General features: G+C 36.5%; 1 protein-coding gene across 2 annotated transcripts in view; it reads left to right on the top strand.

Annotated features, from left to right (window-relative positions):
• LOC150107655 (vesicle-associated membrane protein 3-like) overlaps positions 1–18,958 on the top strand; it is a 112,599-nt gene that overhangs the window by 19,136 nt on the left and 74,505 nt on the right. For both annotated transcript variants that reach the window (XM_090391987.1, XM_090391986.1), the window contains exon 2: positions 14,507–14,618. In XM_090391987.1, coding sequence (XP_090248113.1) covers positions 14,507–14,618 — 112 coding nt within the window. The remainder of the gene's footprint in view (positions 1–14,506; positions 14,619–18,958) is intronic.

The following is an 18,958-nucleotide window of genomic DNA, read 5'->3' on the forward strand; positions in this document are numbered from 1 at the left end:
TATTTATTAACTTAGAAGCTAATATTTCGCTGGTATTATATCCAGCATCTTTAGAGCACACAACACAAAGTTTACAAATGCAAGACAACCACAATCCGGTGTAACAGTGGGGCTAGTATAAGTAATTGCAGCGTGCAACACAAGACTAAAGTCCTAATAGGGCGCCACTAGCCCCACTGTTACACCGAATTGTGGTTGTCTTGCATTTGTAACAAACTTTGTGTTGTGTGCTCTGAAGATGCTGGATATAATACCAGCAAAATATTAGCTTCTAATTTAATAAATAGTTATTTTCTTATCCATCTGTGTTCATATCAATACCGTTAAATCTATTACATGTCCGATGAACATGTAAGCCTATCCACGAGTTCTTCTCTGATCCTTTCCTATATCATTAATGTACAAATTAAACAGTAGCAGCCCAGAACAGAGCTCTCCTTCTGGACTACTCCTAAATAAACTGCTATCTCCATCAACCACCCTCTTATCCACCTCACCAACCCTACATACATACCTATGTGCTGCAGTTTATTGATTAGAATTCCATGTGGTATCCTGTCAAAGAACTTTTGTGAAGTTCAGCATCACTGTAACACATTACCTTTATCCAACTCAGCTGTCACTGTGTTATAAAACATGAGCAAGTTGGTGAGGCACAACCAACCCTTCACAGAGCAAGTGCGAATGGATATTATTTTGAAAGTGTTTATGAAAACAAGAATGTAGATTGACTGGAGGATTTTGAAGCTCCTGAGTTATTGATAAGATTACTGATTTGTTTGGAAGATTATAGCTTTGTTTATTAAACGAAGTGCCATGTGTAGCAGAAAAACTATAATCTTAAACCTTTAATCAGTCAAGTATTCATTTGTGCTCACAACTTTTAATGAATTTTGAGTGATCACTTAACAGCCTTTCTAGTTACGAGATATCTGATTATTTCCTATCTTCTGCATTCATCAAAGTTATTCTTCTGTGGTCATTCATCCTGTTATTTGCCACGTAACAAAACAATTCTCTTAGATTTCCTATTGTCTGTAAGGCTAACTGCTTTTCGTAGTGAGATTTTGCTCTCCTCATGGCTGCTACCCTGCTGGACTTTTAATTGCTCCTGGGCTGGCCATCGCCTTTCTCCTGGTATTTGATCTACAGTTTTTCTTGCTAAAAAATCTGAGTGGTAGCTTTCTTCAGATATCTATTTACTTTTTTTTTTCAATATTAACCATGATGAGAAAATGTGGCTTCAAACCCAAGTAGTTTAATCATCCATTAACCTTTTCCAAAACACTGTTTTTATTCAAAACCATCATGATTTGTTATTGCTAAAGTTAAAACTATATGAACCCTGCATCAGAAGAAAACAGCTGACTAATTTGTATACAGATTCTCAAATTACTAGATCCAGTATTGTTGCACCACAAGTCCCATCGCATGCTACTTTTGGTAGTTATCCCTCAGTAACTATAAATTCACTTCCCTTGTTGTACTTTTCTCCTCTCTGGTCTATGTACCCATAGCTGAAATTGCCCAATGAGTCTTACCTTTGTATCTATGAGGTTTATCTTTGCAGCTCATTCCTCTTCAGCAGATCCAGGTCTGTAGTAGTAGTATCACTTATGTACACAGTCTTGTCATAAATATTCTTACAACTTCTGTACTGCCCATAGAATTGCATGAGCCCAGCTCTGTTAGTGACGTAGTGCAGTCAACATTCAATGTTTATCAGTAGAGAGAAAGTTGTCTTGCTTTATGGGTTAACATGCAGTGGGTTGGGATGCAACCATCTGTTATTTTCAAGTTGCTAAAAACTCTTGGATCAGTAGCATGTTTGTGTATCGGACTATTAACCATTATAACATGATAACTAATAATTAAGGAATTGACAGCGTACACTAGAAATATAAATTAAATAAACTTTAATATATACTTTCCGATATTTTGGCAAACGTCACGTTGCCATCTTCTTGGGAACTTAATACAATGACAAGTGCACACAAGTACTACATAACAGCAAATGAGAACCAAAGCCAGGAAGCTAACGTTTTCCTAAAGTGCTGATGGTGCCCCCTGGCGGGCTATATTGGTAGTTCTTGGCCTTTGGGCTGTAAATGTTTCCCAAATTTGGGGCAGTCTCATGCATCCAAATTTGTTGAGGTTTGGCATGTTCATAAGGGCTGAGGCTGATTCCATGAATAGTCTTTCATATTTGAACTTGCTGTGGTGTATTACTGTGGCTTTCTTCCATCTTATTCTGTGGCGAGTATCCAGAGCGGTCTGCAAGCCCAGAGTGGCTGTACTGGTGAAATCGGATGTAATCCTTGTGTTCTGAGATTACCATCATTGATGGCAATCAATGCCATCCACAATGGGTCGTTACGTCCCATAGTGGATGGCATTGATTCTCCCACTTACAAACTAGCCAAGCATTTAGCCAAAGCGCTCTCACACTATACTGGCAACACACCATCACACATAAAAAAACTCGGCCCACTTCAAAGCCAGTATAGAAAACCTTGCACTCCAACATAATGACATAATGGTCAGTTTTGACGTCTCCTCCCTATTCATGAATGTCCCTCTCAAAGAAACCTTAGAGCTAATCCAAGCTAAATTTCCTCCCGATATCTCAGCCCTATTTCAGTTTACGATGAATTCAGGCTATTTCGTTTGGCAGGAAAAATTCTACAAACAGATAGAGGGGATAGCCATGCGTTCACCACTTTCCCCACCCTTGGCCAACTTCTTTATGGAGATGTTTGAAGAGAAAGCCTTAAACTCAGCCCCACTAAAACTTACCATATGGCTTCGCTACCTTGATGATGTGTTCGCTATTTGGCCACATGGCCCGGATTCACTCCTCTCCTTCCTAACACACTTAAACAACCAACACCCTAGAATCAAGTTCACCCTGGAAAAAGAGGAAAACAATAACCTCCCCTTCCTAGACACACTAGTCACCCGCCAACCTGATGGAACCTTGGTTTTCTCAGTTTATAGAAAACCCACCCATACAGGCAGATACATTCACCAACAATCCCATCACCCCCCCCTCACAACAATATGGAGTTATTAAAACATTATTCAACAGGGCAAAAATAATCTGTTCAAATGATCAAGCCCTAACCACTGAACTAAATCACATCTGTGACACTTTCTCAGCCAATGGCTACCCCCCCCCCCCCAAAAAAAAAGAATCCAAAAAATACTTAACCCAGTTATTCACAACCCACCATCCCCTCCCCTTCACAAAAAAGATTACTCTAAATCTATCACCATTCCCTACATCCGAGGCACCTCGGAAAAAATCAACAAAATTTTAAAAAAACATGACTTGACCACCTGTTACAGACCACATAGAAAATTGGCATCCCTTATTCGCTCCACTAAAGACCAACCACTTCCCCTAGACCTACTTGGTGTATACCAGGTCCCTTGCAGCTATAAACTGTCCTACTTTGGCCAAACAGACAGGACAGCAAATATCAGAATCTCAGAACACAAGGATTACATCCGATTTCACCAGTACAGCCACTCTGGGCTTGCAGACCACGCTCTGGATACTCGCTACAGAATAAGATGGAAGAAAGCCACAGTAATACACCACAGCAAGTTCAAAGATGAAAGACTATTCATGGAATCAGCCTCAGCCCTTATGAACATGCCAAACCTCAACAAATTTGGATGCATGAGACTGCCCCAAATTTGGGAAACATTTATCAGAAGAACTTCAGCCCAAAGGCCAAGAACTACCAATATAGCCCACCAGGGGGCACCATCAGGACTTTACGAAAACGTTAGCTTCCTAGCTTCGGTTCTCATTTGCTGTTATGTAGTACTTGTGTGCACTTGTCTTTGTATTAAATTCCCAAGAAGCTGGCAACGTGACGTTTGCCGAAATATCGGAAAGTATATATTAAAGTTTATTTAATTTATATTTCTAGTGTACGCTGTCGATTCCTTAATTATTAGTTATCGTGTGTAACCAGCGTATAAGCCTCTCAACAAGAATAACCATTATAACGATACAGAAGACATGTTTGACAGTCTTTCACACTGCATTAGATCACAACTCTTGAGATCTGTGAAAGCACTCCTCTGCTGTAATCCTGTGAGAACTCAGAAAGTAATGTCATAAGAGATGAAAGTTTTTCAGAGGATGATGCCAGATGTACTAACTGATGAACTTGGGAGTTGAGAGCCTATTGCATTTCCTAACACTACAACTTATGTGGCAGAGGGTGATAAAATCAAACACACTTCTCCAGCAGTACACAAACAGATACAGAGATAGATTTTCACCATTGAAGAGTTAACTGTCAGAACATTTGGGTATATAGCCTGGATTGTAGCACAGCATGTGCCATAGTACCCAGGATTATTCAGAGAAGTCATCGCCCCGTCAGTGATGGTTTGTTAGGGTGTGTGACATCAGGGAGTATCAAAGTTGCATTTCTGTGAGAAAAGAGTCAAAACCTCCACCAAAGTGTATCAAGATACTGTGCTGGAATCTGTGATATGGCCCCTGAACAACAACAGTAGGCAGTGGACTTTCCAACAGGACTTAGTCCCTGCACACAAGGCTAGGACTACTACACAACTGTGGTTGGAGGTGAAAGTGCCCGAACACGTATCACCATTTGATTTGCTTTCTGGAAGTCCCAATCTGAATCCATTAGACTTCAAATTGTGGTTGGAGCTTGAGAGAGTAGCCTGCAAGGAACAAAACACCCCATCACCAGCTTGAAGATGGATATGGAACAAGCAGTGGCATTCTGTTTGGATGTTGTGTGTCGTCATCGATATGTGGCTTCATAGAAAACAGAAGAATGGGTGGGGGCATTTCAAACATTGAGTGCTGGTATATGCACATTATACATGTGGCTTGTATATGCTAAAAGCTGTAATTGATTTACTTATAGATTAAAAGTTTATGCATGGTTCAAGTTGTAACAGTATTTATAGCTAGACTAGGTATTTTGTCTAGTTTACTTCATAGCAGACAGGCTTAAACACACTGTCGTATTTTTTAGCTCTTTACTTTATGTAATGTCTATTTCTAAATAAATCTAAGCTTCCAGGGCTATCTGAATTATATATCTGCTGTGACGAGTTTGCTGAACATCAGTAACAAGACAGACTGAAAATAGACTGGGATTATGGTAAACATAGTCAGTGGAGAAACTATAGAACAAGTAAAATATTTCAGCTGTTTAGGTCCAGTTTTGACAATGATGCTAAATAGAACAATGAGTAATAGAATGTGCAATGCTGATTTTCTAGGGAACAAGTTGAATAAATCATATGGTATAACAGAAATTAGCAAAACACTAAGTGAGCTATTTAAAGACAGTTTTCAAATAACAATAAAAATCAAGGGGAAAATCTTTAGTCTGCTTGCAGTATACAAATGAATGTACTGTATGTTTATAAATAAACTTTTCATGGGTGTTAAGAACATAGTAAAAATTTATATACTTGACTCCCTAGCACTAACATACCCAACTTTTTGCAAGTGAGAGTAAGTTTGTAAAAAATATTCAGTAATAAAGTTGGATTTTGAAACTGTAGTAAATATTTTTGTTTTTCTATGTAATCTCTACATTGGGGAAAGCTTGAAACAGTGTCATGTGTGATCTATAGAGCAGTATTTTATTGATGATCTAACCTTTATAAGGTTAGATCATCAAAATATGGTTAGATATGAAGTAAACTGGACATCAAAACACCCACATTTGGTAGTGCAGTAGGTTTACAACCTTTTACTAGTGGAATTAATTTTTAATTCTACTGGTTTAATAATAATAATAAAAAGATTAAAGATTTTTTTATATATACATTAAAAAATTATATGAAGAAAATGCTGTGGAAGGAATTTTGGGAGAAATGTGATGAATTACAGAGCATAGGCCAGAATAACACTTTGAAGGGCTCTTGAATGAGGAAAATGTGAAGACTCGCAGAAAAGATGGGCAGCCTTATGAGAGGGATGGTGCAGAACATCAGTAGAGTGGGAGTTGAGGAGGCTGTAAAGAGAATGAAAAATCAGGCCCTGACAGGATCCCAGTGGAAGCATTGACCTGCTGTGGGATCTGTTCATAAAAGTTTGCCAACAGGGAAAAAAATGCCTGAGGAGTGGAAGTAAAATACTCTTGTCTCTTACAAGGGTAAAGGGGATGAACAAGACTGTAAGAATTACAGAGGAATAAAGTTGATGTCTCACACAATGAAATCCTAGAAAGAGTTCTTGATGGAAGACTGAGGGAGGAAGTGGAGATTGCAAAGAAGCAGTTTGGTTTCATGCCTGCTCAATCAATGACGAATGCTATCTTTGGGTTACGGCAGATAATGGAAAAATTTCGAGAGAAACAACGGGAGCTACATCTGGTGTTTATTGATCTGGAGAAAGTGTATGATAGTGCCAAAGCAAGAAATCTCGAGGTGTCTGAGGGAGAAGGTACTGGAGAAATATGTCAGGTTGGCGTAGGAGATGTACAGAAATGTGAAGACGAGTTTGGACCTGCCTGGGAGAGACAGAAAGCTTTCAAGTGACAGTTGGTTTGTATCAAGGGTCAGCATTAATCCATTCCTGTTTAATATTGTGATGGAGGTGGCGAGAGAAGACACGCTTTGGACAATGTTGTGTGCAGAATCGAGAGAAGTGGCAGGTAAATTGGAAAGATGGAGGAGAGTACTGGAAGAGAGATGAGTCCAAGCAGAAGTAAGGAAGTACATATGTTGCAAAGGGGGAGGGGATGGCAGCCAAGACACATCTGGAGCCAGAAGGAAATGTCATCAGGAAGGTTAGTGATGACTTTAGAAATTGTCTGCAAGAATAGGAAAATAAGAACACCATAGTGGACATAAGAAGTTAAAGAAGCAGTCCTGGAAAAGAAGAAAGTGTAAAGTTAATCAGTTGGCAGATGCTCTAAAAGAATACAGAAAAAATGTATTATTTTAGAGCCTCTGCCAACTTATTAACAAACAGTCTTCCTCTGGCTGTTGCTCAGCTGTGTGTGAAACAGGTGAGCAACAGCCATAGGAAGACTTTGGTAAGAGTATAGAAGGTAAATATGATAGAAGGTGGCAAAATGTTCTAGAGGCTATTGAAAAAGAAATCAAAGTTGATAAAGGTGAAACCTAAAGTTGAGAATATCTTAGATGTCTCCAGTAATTACTTGAAAATACTGTTAAATGAAACAAACAGTGACAGAACTGTACTGTAATAGAAAATTTTTATGAAAAGTGCAAACAGGAGTACATATCAATACTTGAGGTAGAAAAACTTAGTGAAAAGGCAGCTGGTGCAGATGATATTTGACCAGACCTTCTTAATTATGCTGTGCTGCATAATTCGGAGTACCTGGTCAGAAGGTCAAATTGCAGATGATTGGAGTAGAGCTTTCATTGTTTCCATCTATAAAAAAAAGGAAATAAAGCTGAATGTGAGAATTACAGGGCAATTTCTCTACAAAGTGTTCCAGGCATACTTAAGAGACTGAGAAAAATTGTGGAAGAGAAACTGGGAGAACTATCTGGATTCAGGCCAAATAGAGGTTGTCAGGATCAGATTTTCATTTTCAACAGATAGTTGAGAAATTATCTGTACTTTTGTAGATCTAGAAAAGGCATGTGACAAGGTACTCGGAAAGAGTTTCTTGAAACACTACAGTTATATGGGGTAAATAAAACATTATTTAGGGCAATATATATAGTCTATATTTAAGTTGTAAGTCAGCAGTTAGAATTGAAGGGAATACAGGATGACGGTTTGATGTGAAATCAAGTGTAAGTTAATAAGTTGTATGGATTCAATAAGCAATTTATAAAGGCATTTCATTCTTGTGAATGTGACATCATGCAGAAATTGAATGCAGTGGGAGGAGAGGAGGAGGAACTGTAATGTATGTCACTAGGACTTGATAATATTTCATATTATCAAGTCCTAGTGATATACACTTTGTCCTCATAGTCCTTTGAGTTCAATAATACTTTCCTCGCCCTATTCCACAAAACAAAACTTCTCATCACTAGATAAAAGAACTATTCGTGATTTAAAAAACAACAAAGACATCATAATACTTAAAGCAGATAAAGGAAACAGTACTGTGATACTGAACTCAAAGGACTATGAGGACAAAGTTAACCATCTGCTATCTGACTTGTCTGTATACCGTCTTTTAACAAAAGATCCAACATTAAAAAATCACAATGATACCAACGAATTACTACGCAATTTATCCAACTGGCCAACAGACTTGATTAAAAAACTAAAATCGATGCATCCTTTAACTCCGAGACTCTATGGCGTTCCAAAAGTGCACAAAGAGGGTATTCCTTTACGCCCAATCGTTGATGCAATCAACTCTCCACCTACTTATTGTCAAAACATCTCTCGAAACTCCTACAGCAACACATCCACAACTCAGAGTTACATCAAAAACTCTGGATCTGGACATTTCGTGGAAAAGCTAAAAAACATCAAGATATCGGATAATCTTCTAGCCAGCTTAGATGTCACCTCTCTCTTTACAAACGTTCCTGTAGTAGAGGTCATTGACATCTTAAGTACCTTGTTCCCACAAGATATAACCGCATTGTTTGCTCACTGCCTAAACTCTAATTATTTTTCTTGGAAAAATAAAATCTATCAACAATTAACAGGCTTGGCAATGGGAAGCCCACTCTCACCTTCATGTGCTGACCTCTTTATGGAAGACTTAGAAAACAAAATCTTATCACAAATTTTTCCTAGACCTAAAATTTGGTTTAGATATGTGGACGATATCTTCATCATATGGAACAATAACAAAGATGACATATATGATTTTCTCAAAAAGATCAACGCCTTCCATCATTCTATTAAATTCACTCTGGAACTTGAAAGAGAAAAACAACTTCCGTTTTTAGACATCTTAATCAAAAAACAAACTGATGGCAGTATAAATCTATCGGTGTACAGAAAACCGACCAATACAGGTCGCTACCTACATTTTAACTCCTCTCACCACATATCACATAAACTCAGCATTATACACATGTTAAAGAAAAGAGCTATTTGCATCACAATGCACAACAAGACCCTTCAAGATGAGTTAAAATTTATTTCCAACAATCTGTACTTGAACAGCTATCAAAGAAGACTAGTCAATAAAATCCTTTTCTCTGAACCACCACAAAGAGAACAAGAAGAGATTCAATATATAAAAACGATTGCAATTCCGTTTGTAAGTGGCATCTCCAACAAGCTCGCCAATCTCCTCAAACAACACAAAATAAGAGTAACATTTAAACCTATAGAATCTATTCGTAAACTACTAAGATCTCCAAAAGACAACCATCCTTTCTATAAATATGCTGGAGTTTATAATATTCCATGCTCATGGCTCTAATTACATCGGACAGACTTCGAGAAGCCTCGAAATCAGGCAAAAGGAGCACATTGGCTATGTCAAAAACAACAGACAGGACATTTCTGGCCTATCGTCTCATTTCTCCACAACTAACCATGTCATCGAGTGGGACAAAAGCTGTTCCCCTTACTTAGAGGAAGATTACCATTCAAGAATTTTCAAAGAAGCAGCCACAGTCGCCCGTTCTACTGTGAACCTTAACAGAAATCAAGGCCTAATACTCCCAGAGATATGGAAAACCCTAATCAGAACCTTAAAAACGGAAGAAATGAACTTTAATACAAACTACAGAAAGTTCCTCAGCAACGGCTAGCTGATCTTGTACACGCGATACGTGTTTCACTCACGTTCGATACTATTTTATTTGTAATTATTCTAGTCGGTTTTTATTCTTGTCAGTTTTGCAGTTACGCATAATTATGAGAGTGTTTAAACCTATATGTAAGTGCCCTGAAGATGCCAACAGATAAGTGTGGCGAAACTAGTTGGTTCAGTTAATAATAAAATTGATCAACACTTGATCGGTTAACCAAATATTATTATTTACTAATTTATGATCAAGAAAATAACCTTCATGAGGTCCAGAGATAATTGATTAAGGTGGTTTCTGGTATCTGCAATGTTGAGTACGAAGACATTGAGAAAATGCATTTTGCAAAAACTGGTGAATGGGGGGGAATATGATTGAGATATCATCATCATATCTCATCTATATAAGCTGTTAAAGGATTCTTACCAGATTAATGTGGGGGAGGTTATACACATAATGGGTGAAGGCAGGGAGAGAACAAGAGGTCATCCCTGTAAGCTGTATAAGGAAGGGGGTTCAGGAACAGATTTTTTGCATGGTGATGTGAGCAATTGGAATACATTTCCTGAGCGTTATGAGTGCAGAGACAGTGAACATTGTTTGATATGCGGTATGATACCCTGTGACATTGGGACCTGCAGTGAGTCTTGACTCCATCAAGGTTTAATAATAATATTATTAAGAGAGACCCCCAGGGAGTCAGGGACTCATCGAGGGAGGCCACATACTATACTCACCAGCTATCATACTTATTCTTGAATTCATTCACACTGCTTGTACTCACAACATCCAATCCATTCCAATCACGCACCACCCTGTGAGAAAGAGAAATCTAGCCCCCGCCCCTTTCTTAGCAGCATTCATTCCCAGCTTCCAAGGATGCTTTCTTGTCCTTTCCTCATGCTCCATAAATTGAAAAATTCCATCAACTGAAGTCCTGTATGATCCTTTAAGAAGTTTGTAAGTCTCAATTATATCACTCCTATTTTCTACTGTCTGCAGCTTATAAATTTTCAATCTGTCTTCATAATCAGTATTCCACAATCCTGATATCATTTTTAGCACTCTCTGTTAGTCGCTTCACTGTATCAGAATCACAACTGAAACCAAAAGATTAGAACTGCAGACAATAGTCCAAGTGAGGTTTTATCAGGGCCTTGTAAAAAGGCAAAATGACATCCTTATCTTTACATGTAAACATATCATGAAAGAAAATAGCATTGAACCTGATATTAGAATTGGAGATATCAAACTTAGCTCTTTGCTTTATGCAGACAATGCGTTACTCTTAAACACATCTAGTGTAACTCCTCAGGATTCTCTGACTAAATTGAATGACAGCTGTAACAAATTTGGCATGTAAATCAGCAATAAAAAGACAATCTATGAAAATAGGCAGGAACATGGAAAAGTTTAGCTGCATTCTGAATGGAGATCCTATAGAACAAGTAAAATATTTCAGCTATTTAGGCACAGTTCTTAGTGAAGATGGCAAGTTAAATCTGGAAATAGACAACAGAATAAGCAAATCTGGGGTGGGGGAGTCGCTTGAATAAATTTATATAGAATAAGATTAAAATTAGCAAACATACTAAACTAGCAGTATACAAGACAATGTTAAAACCAGTTTTAAGTTATGGATCTGAGAAATGTGTTAGAAATAAAACACTTGATCAAAGATTGGAGAGCACAGATATGAGAGTTCTTAGAAAATTTATGAGCCTGAACAGATTGCATTTGCAGAATCGTATGAAAAATGATGACATTAGGATATAAGGACATTGTTTGCATTCAAGAATGTGTGAGCAGGGCTAATCTAAGGTGGTATGGTCACTTAAACAGAATGGGAGAGGAAATGTTAGCAAATCAGGTGTTTGATGCCAAGATAGCAGGAAAAAAGACAGGTGTAAACTAGGTCTAGGGTGGATTGGATTGATTCAATCAGAAGTGTCTTAGAAGAACAAAATATTGGATATGACAATGTTGGAAGGTTGAGAAGTAGGCTAATTTGTTGGAAAATTGTTGATAAGTGGTTATTAATAATGTAAACTTAATCATGTAGTGCTGTCATAGTGGCTGAACACCTGTTGTATCATATCAGGAAATCGATGTTGATATTGGCATGTGTGTTTGGGAGAATTAATAATGGTACTGATATGATTGTTCACATCAGTAACGTTGAATGTGGCGAATGAATGCAATGAAGTGCAAGGAAATTTGGGCTAGCAGATCATTCACAGGGGATAGTAATGGTTTGTCATTTAGATGTTAGTCAAATTCACATGATGAAAAGACATAAGAAATTAGAAAAGTCTCATTAGCTGTTATTGTTGATAGCAGTATCTTCATGGTTGTTTCAGGACACAAGTATATGAAAGATTTGAAATAGAAAGTAATACCATTGTTTTTGAGCAGGATGAAAGTGAACATGATATTCAAAAATAAGTATGAAAAAAAAAAGTTCATGTAGCTTTCAGAGGTGAATTATAGACTCAAATATACAAATGTTATTGAAGGAAAAATAAAACTGATCTTTTCTTCCCAGTTGCACAGCCACTCTCATCCACAAGTTGTCTGGCATTATAAGAATGTCTGGTGGAGGTGATCGTTATAACCTCTGTGTCTCATTCTTTTGGTTGAATTGTTTTCGGCCTTCTGATCATGCATAATACTTAACATCACTGGAGTTGGTTGTCATGGCTGTGCAAGTTAAAAAAAAAAAGACTGGGTACTGTAACTGGCTTATTAACTGCCAAATTTCTCTCTCACCTTGTTCTTCTCTAAAGTACCATCAAAACAAATTTTGTGATGCTGTTTGAAGGCATTCAACTAATAGTTGCTGGTATGGATTATCGTATTGTCGATTAACATAGGATCTGCTTATGTTGATCATCTCTGGACAAATGTCATAAAAAAATTTTGAATCTCAAGTGGCTGCTCTTTATTTCCAAGATTTTTGACCAAGTTTGGAACAAGTCCCTTCATTTGGTCTGTCCCATGACTTCTACAATTGTTGAGCACACTAATTTTCTTAGTGTGCTCAGTGATATACTATATGGCTTTCACCACTGATTGATTACTTTGTGAATCATATTAGAAATGGTTTGAACGGGGGGAGATTTATTATTTTTTTTTTTTAACATATCAACTCTGCATATGATTGGACAGAAAAAAACCCATACAAATGGAGAAAATTGAAGATAGGATTTTTCCAAAGAACAGCACTATTAAATGGATTCAGAAGGATGTTTATCATTGCAGTTGAATTGTGTATGGATGTTGTCCAGCAGCTTCACATTTTTATTAAAATAGCTTATTTGCTTAGAGGAAAGTGGAAGAATGGTGACGACCAATTCAGTGGAACACATAAAAAGTAGAAACAATGTATGAGATCTGTGAGAAATTGGAGTGACAGTGATTGTCTATTCTCCAAAGCTTAATAGATGTGTGTTAGGCCATTAGTAACAGCAAAGATTTTAGCATCTCTTTCAGCTCGATAGTTAAATTATGAAAAGGAAGATGACCTTGGTTATTATTTGGATTTTATAAAATCATGCTTCAAAGCTAAATATTTGAGCATATCAGAATTTAGTATTCTCTGAGAAATGGAATTTTGTGCTTTGTTGTTCAGATAGTTGAAGCTCCGTTTTTGAGTTATGTTAGAAATAATGGGTCTCATTTTTAAATGCCTTTTGGTGCTGATGCATTTCTCTTTTACAAACATATACATTAGTTTATAAAGGCCTCAAAATAGTATTTTTTTTAAATGTATTTTAAAAATTCTTTCTTGCATTTTTATTTTCAATTTGCTGATGAATTTTGTATTGGATATCCAGCTATTTGCCAATGCTAAGTTAGAAAGGGCAATAAGGAATGTTTCTTTATGGCAAGCTTATGGAAATTATACTGTTGGATTAATACCTTCAAAATAAAATGCTCCACATTTTGAATTTCATACTAAGATACAAAAAATCAGGAGTGCGTGCACGCGCACACACACATTAAATTAAACTTGACAAATAATTATATTCTTGTTTAATCCTTTATTCAAGTATAAGCAAACAAAGTTTGCATGTGAAGTATTCATGACTAGGCTACTTGTATGAGGAGGCCAATGACTTCACATTCATTTCTTTAGTGCGTACACACATACAAGCTATGTTGTAATTCACTACAGTTATACTGTAGTATTGCTGCATGATCACAAAGGCCTGATTTCCTATTATTACTGAATTGAATAGTGGATTAGAATCCCACAACAGGGATTTTTATTAATGTCCAGGTTGTAGATGATTTTGATCACCAATGTGCGTTTTCTTTTGGTTTCTGGAAGTTTTATGGATTATCCCATTCTTTTATCATGGCACACTAATGCATGATAGATTTGGAGTCTTTCTCACTTTTTTTTTTTTTTTTTGGATACAACAATCAGTACTGCAGTCCAGATAATGCTAAAGAATCACCATTGAAATTTTAGGTAAAGGAGAAAGGGTAAAGAAAATGCTGTGATTTAGTTTAAATAATTTTATATAACAAGAGAAATGTAAAATTTTATATAGGAAACTTAAGAATTCTGTAGTTTTGATCCTAGTGCAAGTATTATTGTTTGATTGTACAGAATGCAAGTTTACCACAGTTCAGATTTCTGTGTTGTGAGCTCTGTAAAAATAATGTTGTGCATGTTTGACATTTTCATTATTATAATCTTCATTAAAACCTTTTTCATAAAAGATTTGTGATTTTTCTTTATAAAAAGATATCCATGTGTTCATGAAAATATTTTTAGGTCAACTGCAGAAAATGGTGCCGAGCCTGGTTCACCCCCTCCTAGGCAGCCAAATCCACAGCACCAAGCTGCTCAAAAAAGGTTACAACAAACACAAGCCCAAGTAGATGAGGTACGTATTGTTTATTTTTCCAGTCATTTAATCTTTTGAAATGTTTCTGTTCACCCAACATTATACATAATTCGTTAATGTGATAAAATGTTGACTACTATGATTTGATTTTCAGATCAATGAAGAATTTTTTTTCGAGTACCTTTCAGAGTATATAGTTGTAAAATCCAATAATATTTATATATATGTATACTATTGCAAAGATACAATCCCCTCTTTTTTGAATATCACACATAACTGTACAACCATATGACATGGCAAAATATGAAAGTAAAGAAGACATACCAAATAATGGCAGATTTTAGGCATTACTAGAAATGGAATATAGTTTAATTAATAAGACTTCCAACAAGGTTTTACTCCTCATTTTATTCTAGCACTTGAGCAGTATGATGAAAACATTAGAGCAAATAAACTATTGAAAGGGTGCTGAAAAAGATATAAATTCCTCCTGTTTTGCATCAGCATAGATGTTTGTGCCAGAACATTATCTAACGGTTTCCATGGAAAGGTTATTGTGTACAGCCAAATGTTGTTTCATGCATTGTTTGGTTTAACTTACATAGTTCAGAGAGGATGAACACTACATTATTGACAGTGTACTGTGATAATGGAGTGTTGAATCATGATACATAAGATATGTTTCAGCCATGGTAGCTGCTAGGAGCTTGTTATTTGCTAGAGCATCATTCTGTTTGAGTGGTGGCAATAGTATACATTTGATTATAGCAAATTCAAAGTAACAAACTTTTTTGAAAAGTCCTACTCAAATCCTTATAGACATGCAAGTATTTTAAATGAAATTAAATAGCATGGTGCTTTAATATAGCTTTCTTTCTGTTGCAAACTGTCTAAAGAGTAAATTGTCATCTCTCCTCTACATTTATTTCTCAAGCTGAAGCCCACATTCCATCCTGTCCTCATGCAATTCCATAGGCCAGCTATCATCTTTCTCACTGCTATGGTGTGAGGATGCTTCTCCTGGTTGACCAGAGACCCAATTTTATAGTGCTTGGGAAAAATGAGAAGGCTTTATTGAATGGAGAATTTTCTACACAGTGGCATTTCTGTGGATATAGTTTCATTTGAATATCTACATGATGATAATGCACCGTTATACTGTAATGGCGGTGACTTGTTCTGAGAAAATGAAAACAAGGGTTAGACTGGCCAGTGATCTGTCTAAATTCTACAGTTTGGGAAGCAGATATTAAAGCATGACCACATCCAATGATACTCCAGGAACTGATTTATTATGGTGCAATTATAGACAAATATCTGTATCCATTTATCAACATTCGGTGGCAAATTTAATCAGATGTTGACATCTGTGATTGGAATAAAAGCTGCACCAACAGTATGTTGAGGTTTGTGAAACATCCGTATACTTTACAACATAATACACAAGGTGTGACAGTTTAATTCTCGGATCAGCCATATAGTGTTGCCCATGTGGTGATTTGAAGTCACTTGAGTAATCATGTTTGTATATCTTTTAACTAATTCATGTGTAAACTCAAGCTGATAGAGCCATTTGCTAGTTGGCTATTGCAAAAACAAGAGAGAGAAAAAGAGAGAATCTGCGTGACAACTTTGATGTAAAAATGTGTGATCAAAATTTGGAGCAGCACGTTAACATCATATTTTGTATGAAAATTGGCAAAACTGCTACTGAAATGTTGGAGCTGTTGAAAGTGGCATATGGTGTGGATGCTCTGAAAAAGTCAAGTATCTTCGAGTGGCATAAGAGATTCAAAGGGGGCGAGAGGATGTGAACGACGATCCGAGAAGTTAGCAGCCAAAAACAAAAATGCTGGATGCAAATGTGAACATAGTGAGATTTAATCATCTGACAGACGATTAAATGCCCGATTAATGGCTGATGAATTGAGAAAGGAGAAAAAGACCTGAATGGTGACATGACAAGTGGATTATCCATCACGACAGTGTACCAAGCCATAGTGCACTCATGGTGAGAGAGTTTCTGGCCAAAAAATCGATTACCAAATTAAGTCATCCTGCTTATTCACCTGACTTAGTTCCCTGTGATTTCTGGCTGTTTCCAAAATTAAAGACTGTGCTAAAAGGACAAAGATTTTCTCACATTGCTGATATTTCGTATAATGTGATAAAGGAATTCGAGAGTATTCCGGAAAGAGTTCCAGGCCTGTTTCCAAAAATAGAAAGACTGTCTAGACCAGTGTATAAATGCACAAGGGGACTACTTTGAAGGTGACAGTAGTTTTGAACATAGGTGTTTTTTACATGTGCATTCTGGGAATTAAATTACCACACCTCATATATACTTATCATATTTCAGAATTTATATAAGAACAAAATTATAACAGATTAGTTAATCTGTTATAATGCTTGATGATTTGACCAACTTTGATTGTCATTTAAACTCTTCAATGGTATTTAAGGATTACTAGTGTTAATCACATGGAAGTAAAGCAAATTTAAAAGAAAAACTGTTTGGTAATACTTAACCAGGTTATACTTGAGTGTACTTCTTCAGCAGAAATATATACTGATATGGATGACCAAAAAAAAAAAAAATTCAGAAGCTGTTATAACATTCAATCCAGGTATATTAATAAACAGCTAATTAATTTCAATTATATGTGCATGCATAGAGTATTCTTGTAGCAAAAAGCATAATGTCCATCATAGTCTAAATCTGTAGATTGATCTTTTATAAGGGGAATTAGATTTAATGTAAAATGAGTCCTCCATTTTCGTTACTCTTGATGAGGATATTTAGCATTTCAGATGTCTGCTTGAATTTGTGGATGGAATTGTTTTGTAGGCAATATGGTTAATTTCAGTTTGTTTCCACAGCATTTGATGACCTTCATTCATTCATTCATTCATTCTTTTGTTGAATGAAGGTAATTTTTCACTTTCTCTTCAGGATGTCATCTAGGCTCTTTTCAGAGCACATTGAAGGTTAACTTTACCAAATGCGATGTGTATATTATCAAAGATATTAAGATAGTATGAAATATCTTTATTAAACACATCACATTTGATAGTCATGACTCCTTTGTAGAGTGTTGTCCTGTTTGCTTTCATCATCATCATTAAATTCCTGCCATGTACCCTCAAGGGGTGTACAGGATATGACAGTACTACATGAAAAAATTACATCATTACTAACTTCCTATCTACAATTTTCCTCCAAATCAGTCTGTTACTTGTCAAGACTCCAACATTATCAGATATTATATTTCTATCGTCTAAGGCACTTTGTACCGTATCAATCCACCTATATCTTGGTCTTCCTCTGGGTCGTTTTCCTGCCAACCTGGCAGAGAACACTTGTTTTGCTAATCTTTCCTCTCCCATTCTATTTAAGTGACCATACCACCTGAGATTAGCTCTGCTAACACATTCCAGGATGCTGACAATGTCAAGTTCTTTCCTAATATCCTCATTTTTAATATGATATTGCCATTGATGCCATCTGTTCACGCCTCTAATCTTTCTCAGGACTCTCATATCTGCGGTCTCTAGTCTTTGGTCAAGTGTTTTACTTCTGACCCAGCTCTCAGATCCATAAGTTAAAACTGGTTTGAACACTGTCTTGTATACAGCTAATTTAGTTTTCCGACTAATTTCTTTTTTATTCCATATGAATTTATTCAATTGACTTCCCACCATACCAGCTTTGCTGATTCTGTTGTCTATTTCTATATTTAATTTACCATCTTCAGTAAAAATCGTGCCAAGTAGCTGAAATGTTTTACTTGTTCCACAGGTTCTCCATTTACAACACAGTTGACATTTTCAATGATACTGCCTATTTTCATTGTCTTTGTCTTTTTATTGCTCACCTTCATACCATATCTATTACAACAGCTATTGAATTTAGTCAGAGAATCTTGCAGACTTGTAGCGGATTTATTTAGAAGTATAACATCATCCGCATAAAGCAAAGAGCTGACATTAACATCTCCAATTTTGATATCAAGTTTAATACCACATTCCTTCATAATGTGATCCATATAGATAATGAATAACAGAGGGGATAATGTACATTCTTGTCTCACACCACATTTAACATTAAACCATCTTCCTGTACTTCCTTCAATTCTAACTGCTGACTCACAACTCAAATAAAGACTAAGTATTGCTTGATATAATGCCCCATTGACACCATATAACTGCAGCGTATTGAATAGCTTCTCTCTTGGCACCTTGTCATATGCCTTTTCCAAATCGACAAAACTTAAATGCGACTTGGCTAAATGCCGGGCCAGTTTATATGTGGGACTATCTATGCTATCAACTATGGGGTGTAGGGGAATATTAGTTTTGTGGATTTTTGTCCACAGTAG

Source organism: Typopeltis vanoorti, chromosome 4 (assembly GCF_054136105.1).
Source record: "Typopeltis vanoorti isolate ZY-2024b chromosome 4, IOZ_Tvanoo_1.0, whole genome shotgun sequence".
Taxonomy (NCBI): domain Eukaryota; kingdom Metazoa; phylum Arthropoda; class Arachnida; order Uropygi; family Thelyphonidae; genus Typopeltis; species Typopeltis vanoorti.